This window comes from Dreissena polymorpha, chromosome 1 (genome assembly GCF_020536995.1).
Source record: "Dreissena polymorpha isolate Duluth1 chromosome 1, UMN_Dpol_1.0, whole genome shotgun sequence".
NCBI lineage: Eukaryota > Metazoa > Mollusca > Bivalvia > Myida > Dreissenidae > Dreissena > Dreissena polymorpha.
Genome location: NC_068355.1, coordinates 33,822,590 through 33,831,237, shown reverse-complemented (window position 1 = coordinate 33,831,237; position 8,648 = coordinate 33,822,590). Strand labels below are relative to the sequence as shown.

Sequence of the window (8,648 nt, the reverse complement as noted above, 5' to 3'; positions counted from 1 at the left end):
GGGCCCTTGCACGAGAGAAAGAATTGCAGTGGGCCGATTACTAATAAAAAATCATAGCTCGACAGCCAGCTGGGGGGCCCGGGCCCCTGGGCCCATGGCCTGGGTACGGGCCTGCTGTCTGTGTTCGTCCGTCCGTACGATATGTAGCAAGTAGGGTACAATAATCATGTTACAATAATTCAATGTTCGAAGGGAAGGGGGCATAACTTTCGAACACGTTTTAACGAAGCCTGATGCAGAATTGCACATGCGCATTTTTTTCATATAAGGTAAAGTGCATGCATGTATTATTGGTGTGCCTTAAATAGTGTAGGAGTTATAATCGGCAATCGGCAAATTGTTTGTCTACGGACACACAGACGGTCAGACAGACAGACAGGAAGACGGACGGGCAAGGACAGGAAGTAAAACAGACATAAACACACACGAATATTGCGAATCCAGCATACCCTTATACTTTGTCTTGACTAAATCGATGGTTTTAATTAAATGTATAAGTATCCATTATTAGGCTACAGCTTTGAATATTTTGAAATAGTTTACACAACTAAAGATAGACTTCAGGTGATCATAACATGCAACGTAGACGCTGTTTCGTGCGATTTGGAATAAAAACAAGAACACGCTTGTGTACCAATTCAGTTTTGTTTATTTTATATAAATATAAGATTGTGTTATTTTAATTTTAAACGTAAATAAAATATAAATTCATCGCAACAACTTTTTGTATTACATATAAAATATTCAAACATATTTACATGTTATTTTATGTTACATATATACAAATATATTTACATATACACCATATTAAATTATATATTCAAATATTAACATATTTAGCAACCATTAATAATAATAACAAAGGCACAACTTTGAACATTATGCGATAAAAAGAATAATAAGAGCAGCGTTTTGGGAAAACTGGGTTTAATGCATGTTAACATGCAAATCAGGGACGACAGTCTCCGCTTTTATGGTATTTTTCGTTTAAAGAAAGTCTTTTCTTAGCGAGAATCCAGTTTGGGCGGAACATGTCGTCCCTGATAAGCCTGTGACTTATTAGATCTACCATAATTAACAAGCGTTGAAGCGAACACGTGTAAATATCGCTTGTCATTGATGTATGATATTAAATCGTTACGTATAACACAAGAACAGTTTTATTAATACTTGTCATACATTCAAAAATGTGTGAATAGCATAACTTATACATCGATACCGCATTATTCGCATTTGTTCACACAAAAAATGTACGCTTAACAATTAAAACATTCACAGAAGACACACATGATGATTTTGGTACAAAATAAGTCGAATGAACAATATTACATTCAATACGGAAGCACACTGGCTATTTTCTCCCACAAAATCTAAACACATGTGTAATTGTATAAATTCCTCCAGACCTCGACGTCAATAGATAGAACATTCGAATCAACGAAACGTATTTGTAACATCGTCACAACTAACGCATGCGTTTGTTCATTTCGTTGTCACAGACGAACAATTGATGCTTAGTCCAGGGTATGCGAGCTTTTTCCGGATGCGACATCTGGATGCAAGCGCATTTTTTCGACGATAGCCGGAAACCGCCAAATGTGATCACGAGATTACATGACGCTGCATCAATCCAGGAGGTCACTAGTTCTTTTATTGTCGGGACGTCGCCCGTTCCATACGCCGACCTTACGCGTATCCGTCATTATAAACTCCTCGACGTCAATGCCGTAAAAAACTTCGATCTTATCGAGGCTCATGCGCGAGGCGCCGTTGCTAGGCATGGTCTTCTTTGTTACGGCCGTCCGCGCATGCGCGCTGAGTGCCGCAGCGTCCAGTGGGCCTCCGAGATAGTCCCGGGTGGCCAGCTCTAGGTTGCATTCCGGGAGAGCTGAAATGAAGACAGAAACTCTTTGCTTACAAAATATACGTTATTTTATTAAGTCCCTTTATACACCTTGCGAAATTTTTATTACTAAATTAAGTTTATTTGATCGGTAAGCTATTGCATGTTTCGGTGGGTTGTGTCTCATGAGTTGGTTGTGCGACAGTCCCGCTGTCACAATCATACACTAATATATTTATTATATGCATGTACCTTATTATGGCCAAATGCAACGTAACAAGCCATCAATCAAACAAAGTATTAATAACTCGATACAAAAAGGAGAATGTTGTAGAAAAAGCGAAAACACAGTTTTTCGATAGTTCAAACCAATGAATACGGAAAATGATTTATAATCGTCAAACAAACGGGAAACCTGTCTATTTTTTCTATACTTTATTTGCACCTATGTTTGAATGTGATTATATGTTGATAAATAATTTATGCCAACACGTATCTATGGATATGGGCCGTGCTCTGTGAAAAAGGGCTTAAATGCATATGCGTAAAGTGTCGTCTCAAATTAGCCTTTGCAGTCCGCACAGGCTAATCAGGGACGACACTTTCTGCTTTTATGACATTTTTTTGTTTTACAAAAGTCTCTTCTTAGCAAAAATCAAGTTTTAACGGAAGTTTCTCCCCTGGTTAGCCTGTGCGGACTGCCCAGGCTAATCTGGGACCCACATGCATAATCCCCATTTTCGCAGAGCGCGGCTCATATATAATTAACACCACAGCGTACCTGTGGATATGTTATTAACACAACTATGTCCTATAGATATGTTGCCAACATGTACCTATAGATATGCAAATAAGGACAACACTTAAATATGTGTATACGTAATTATTTCCAGCACGTACCTCGGATGTGATTCAGCAGATGAAAGGTCGGAATGACAGACTGCGGGTCAAACATGTGCAATTTGACGAACAGTGTGTTCATCGCCATGTTGTATTCCTCCTCTGTCACATGACCGCGGACTATTTTCTGCACCCATCCCATCGTCCAAGAGGGCTCCGTCATGCGCTCAATTATACGCTCCGCCCACTCCGGCCTGAAAGTAGTCCGTCGTTTTTTTATAAATCCCCACATGGTCGACAAAACGACAAACATTCGAGGCATATTTCTTGCTATTCCAACATATGAAATCCACGAAATTTCGTGTCCATGAAAAAGTTGTAGTTTGTTTAACCACGAAATTTCTTGCCAACGAATTTAAATAATTAAACATGATTTAAAAAGACAGAGAACAAGCTTACCCATCATCGTCAATGAAGTCTTGCAAACTGATGTTCGTCCGTGCGTCTCTCACTACGGACGGGTAAAGAGCGCAGTACATGGAGAACACTGGAGAAAACAGCAATAACACATAACAAGTCAGGTCGGACTTTCGAGGTTTCGACAGTAGTAATATTACGGCGTTCAGCTCACTCTTTTCCTCGATTACCTGGTTTTCCAATGCTAAAATACTTAGTGATGCCAGTAAGGCTCGATTGGTCATCGTCGGCTCGGGCACTACTTACATGTTCCCCGGGTATTCTTAAGTATACTTACATGAACCCCGGGTACGGTAAATATACTAAAAGGTTCCCCGGAAAATTAACGCTAAATAAGTCGTTCAGGGCTATTTTGTTGTACTTAATTATATTCACATTGTTGTCAATTTTCTGTTAAATGGCCTCTTTATAACCGAAACTCATACTCAAAAAGCATGTTGATGCAGTTTTTTTTTAAGAGAAGTTTGTTTAAGATAATTGGTAGCGCGTTTTACGACATCGGATTTCGGGCGGGAATACAACTCGGGTACAGTCTATTATCGACCGGGTACGATTGAGTATTTTTACCGTACCCGGTGTATATGTAAGTATACTTATGAGTACCCGGGTTACATGCAAGTAGTACCCGCGCCCACAATGACCAATCTAGCGCCAGTAAGCGATAACTACCCTGCGTGAATCAGAGGCAGGAGCAGAACATAGAAAGGTAATCGACCACATAACTATTTATTGTGTATATTAAAATTAAATCGGTTTATCGTTCTCCTGTGTTTTTTGCGAATTACACAAGCTATAATATAGAGAACTTAATAAATATTCAATGATCAAATCAGTGCAAAATAAAGTTAAATATTATAGTTATGTTTTACTTTTTAATTAATTTTTTCTTTAGACTCAAAATGAAATTGAGGGTCAACGATATCCGGCCTAAGGTTTGTGAATGACGTCATTTTTAAGTGCTTGGTCACTTCTTATATTTATATGCAGATACTTCTTTGTTAATAACCAATGGCATGAAGCAATATTTACCCAATTTCTTCCAATGTACGCTAGTATACGGTATCAGGAGAAGCGCCCCCCCCCGGAGAACTGCCCCCTGGAGAACTGCCCCCTTATTTTAAAGGTGGCGGAGAGGTGCCCCCCCCCCATCAAATCGGTAGGGGCGGAGAACTGCCCCCTGTCAGAATTTAGTAGGCGGATATCTGCCCCCCCCCCCCATCAAATCTGTAGGGGCGGAGAACTGCCCCCCGGTGTCATATTAGTTATTAGTTACGTAGTGAAAACAATACTTACGGGTAATTTTACGTTATCGCCGTACACATTTTATCCGGTAACAATTGAATTTCAGTACAAGTATATTACCATTTATCGAACTGAATAACACAAATTGTCTAGAGGCATGTGATAATACTGTTTAAGGCCCTTAGTGCGCATCTGCACCACTCACTATACATGAATGCCATGTAAAAGTCGTGTTTTAATAAGAGCGCGAAACATAGTCGAGATCCACACAGGAAACGCGTGCGTGTTAATACTGGCCAAGTGTCGCAACTAAATATAGACGTGCAACTCAGTACTTATGGAGGAAAAGTTACATCGGAATTAATTTTCATTATAAAGATAGTATTGACCCATGGAAAAAAAACGTAAATTTACGTATATAAAAGGAAATTAATAGGCAAAGCAAAGGCATTAATTTAGCTGACTTGAAGAAAAAAGTAGAGTGAAGTCGAATTTATAATCAATTTATTTATGTTGTTTAGTTAATGCATGTGTCATACAAAATGACATACATAAATACACACATTACACATATTACGGCAACAGTTTGCATTTTGAGCAGATCATGTCGACATGCCAAACAAACAAAATCGGTAACAGTTGCTTTAATTAGCAGCTAATTCGGCAGGCAGAGAACTTGTTACCGTTAACGATAAGCACCGCGATCTTTTAATCTTTTAATTGGTAGACCGGACCGACCTTTATTGTTAAGAATTTGTTAGCTTTGAATAAAGCCGCATACGGGTTTATTATATTGAACCGTCCAAATCCGTAATTGGCGAAAACAAACAAATAAAGTATTGTTTTCAGCTTGCATAAGGATAGATTAAATTGCATGCTAATTGTTTGTTTTACTTACGGGGAAAATATCAAATAATTCATCCGAGAAAACTTTTTATTAGCAAAAAGTGATTTGTTTTTCTTTGTTCACATAGACGAAAATCACGTGATTATCAAGATGGCGACGTCAATGCCGAGGCAGGATTTTTTGCCGTTTTATAACTTTTATTACTTGTACAACTTTATATTACTTTTGAAATTGCACTCAATTTCCAGACATAATAGCAAGAAAGTTACTGGCGTTATTGTCATTATAATACTCGCTTTATATATCGCCGCGAAATTTCTTTAATTATGGGGCACTTCTCCGGGTCATCAATTCTGACAGGGGGGCAGTTCTCCGCCCCTTATTATAGACGTGCAACTCAGTACTTATGGAGGAAAAGTTACATCGGAATTAATTTTCATTATAAAGATAGTATTGACCCATGGAAAAAAAAACGTAAATTTACGTATATAAAAGGAAATTAATAGGCAAAGCAAAGGCATTAATTTAGCTGACTTGAAGAAAAAAGTAGAGTGAAGTCGAATTTATAATCAATTTATTTATGTTGTTTAGTTAATGCATGTGTCATACAAAATGACATACATAAACACACACATTACACATATTACGGCAACAGTTTGCATTTTGAGCAGATCATGTCGACATGCCAAACAAACAAAATCGGTAACAGTTGCTTTAATTAGCAGCTAATTCGGCAGGCAGAGAACTTGTTACCGTTAACGATAAGCACCGCGATCTTTTAATCTTTTAATTGGTAGACCGGACCGACCTTTATTGTTAAGAACTTGTTAGCTTTGAATAAAGCCGCATACGGGTTTATTATATTGAACCGTCCAAATCCGTAATTGGCGAAAACAAACAAATAAATTATTGTTTTCAGCTTGCATAAGGATGGATTAAATTGCATGCTAATTGTTTGTTTTACTTACGGGGAAAATATCAAATAATTCATCCGAGAAAACTTTTTATTAGCAAAAAGTGATTTGTTTTTCTTTGTTCACATAGACGAAAATCACGTGATTATCAAGATGGCGACGTCAATGCCGAGGCAGGTTTTTTTGCCGTTTTATAACTTTTATTACTTGTACAACTTTATATTACTTTTGAAATTGCACTCAATTTCCAGACATAATAGCAAGAAAGTTACTGGCGTTATTGTCATTATCATACTCGCTTTATATATCGCCGCGAAATTTCTTTAATTATGGGGCACTTCTCCGGGTCATCAATTCTGACAGGGGGGCAGTTCTCCGCCCCTTATTAATCGGCAGGGGGGCAGTTCTCCGCCCTATAAAAAACAGTGAGGGGGCAGTTCTCCGCCCAGTGAAAAATCTTTGGGGGGGCAGTTCTCCGGGGGGGCACTTCTCCTAGAGACTCGAAAAGAATTACTTGGAAAGTGTGCTGACTGAACTGTATACTAGGCTCTAGGAGAAGTGCCCCCCCGGAGAACTGCCCCCCCAATTCTTTTCGATCATACAGTAAAACTTGTACGGATCATCTCCTTTTGAAATGGCCTCGCAAATGACTGCAACCGCCAGGCTGTGAATCGGAAATCCCCGTAAATCTTCGTCGTTTATTCGGGGATCTTTCGTCACTTCCGGAAAAAATACTTCGTGAACACTTGGGTGTAGTTTTATGCAGTTCAGCAACAGATCACGTGACTCTTGCGTTACTAAATCGACGCCATTTTTAAATGGCGTCAATTATTGCAAAACGTCTAAAGTCAATCCATTATGTTTTGGTTTACTTGGTCCGGAAAATAGTTTGAAACCTTTATCTTCATTTCTCTTCTTAATAACTGGACGTTTTACTGTCGTAAAAGAGGACACTCTTTGTACTTCAACATTCAACCTGTTTGTGCTTTTCTCCACTCTGGAGTTACTTGCTTTTGACACTTTTGTAACCTCAGACAATGAAGTTACTCGCAAATAAGTAGTCTTTACTTTCGTGTTCTTGAATGTCGTTGCATTATATCTTGAGAAAATTGTAGATGTCTGAAAGATAAGGAACGCTTATAGTAGCATTCCAACAATGTATTTGAAGAATGCGGATAAATATAATTTTATTCAATTTAAGTGAACACAGCAAAATATAGTAATAGAGTAAATTGTCCATGACATTGCGCTTTGAAAACAATTAGTTTACAAAAAATATTTAGTTTTATTATATTATCATTGGCAATATAACACTAAATAATTAACAATATATGCTATTAATATACCGTGCTGCCATTTCAAACATGTTGACATTATTTTTAATTTTCAAAGAGGCGTGCCTGACCCATGTGATATAATAAATGTGGGTCATATAGAATCAGTCGACATATGTCGCCTTCGTAGATCATGTGACGACGATATTAAAATAACATCTGTCGCAGTTATAGTACAATTGTTATTGCTATATATCCATAGTTGTGGCAAAGCTATATGCATCTTATTGTTAATTCGTTATTGTTTCTCATATTGCACTCGTAGTTCCGACATTCGTGCCGGAGGGTCTTATCATCAAATGCGTTAAGATAGCAGATATGCCCTTCTTCAAAGGGTGAACGTTGTTTGATATTGTCCGCAACATATAAAACCATTCTAAGAATTTGTGGAATGTGTCTAATTGTAAATAGTTTTATTGCATTGTTGAGTGCCGGCATGGAAATATCTGACATAGCTGTTCATTCATTAAAGGAAACTTTTCACAGATTGTGGCATGATTTATGGTTGTCATTAAATGCTGCTTTTTTAATAAATAGCTTAAGTACAAACAAGAATAAAATTAAAGAAAGAACAAAGGTAACCCACAACTGGGCTCAAACCATTGACCCTTGGTGTAAAAGTCTAGCGCTTTAACCACTCGGCCATCCTTCCTAACATAGTCTTTGACGTAGTAAATACTACATACTAGTATAAGCAATCCTTGTTATATCCCAATATCTAACGATATCAACAGAACTCTCCAAATTATTCAATCGTTTCGCATTTGTAACGCTTGATAATTTTCAGTTTTTTTTTCATCGTCAAGAGATGCATATAAAGGATTTTTCAGATCACGGTAAATGTCAGTATTACTGTTTCCTCGCAAATATTATGACTACAACAAAAAAATGCAAATCTTATACATATTTTTTTAGTTTGTCGATTTACCAAAACGTGAAAAGGTCAATTTACAATAAATACATGCTCAATTTTTCAGACAGGAAATTAATGCATCTATTTTTTTTATTACTTTATTGCATTACTTCATTGTTTGTTTAAAATAGATAAACGTATAGTTTTTTATTTATGTATTTAATTTATAATTCATTAATCGCTTATTATTTTAACAAAAGTACCTACGATCGCATAAATCCGAACTGTTTTTATTCCG

General features: G+C 37.3%; 1 protein-coding gene across 2 annotated transcripts in view; it reads right to left on the bottom strand.

Annotated features, from left to right (window-relative positions):
- Positions 1–809: 809 nt before the first annotated feature.
- LOC127876246 (uncharacterized) overlaps positions 810–8,648 on the bottom strand; it is an 8,260-nt gene continuing 421 nt past the window's right edge. Inside the window, exons 1-5 of one of the 2 annotated variants that reach the window (XM_052421334.1) lie at positions 8,618–8,648; positions 6,766–7,282; positions 3,143–3,230; positions 2,744–2,937; positions 810–1,888 (exon numbers count right to left, since the gene is read on the bottom strand). The exon at positions 8,618–8,648 is cut by the window's right edge and continues 107 nt beyond it. In XM_052421334.1, coding sequence (XP_052277294.1) covers positions 1,626–1,888; positions 2,744–2,937; positions 3,143–3,222 — 537 coding nt within the window. In that variant the 5' untranslated portion in view covers positions 3,223–3,230; positions 6,766–7,282; positions 8,618–8,648 and the 3' untranslated portion in view covers positions 810–1,625. The remainder of the gene's footprint in view (positions 1,889–2,743; positions 2,938–3,142; positions 3,231–6,765; positions 7,283–8,617) is intronic. The other variant, XM_052421326.1, reaches the window with a different exon arrangement.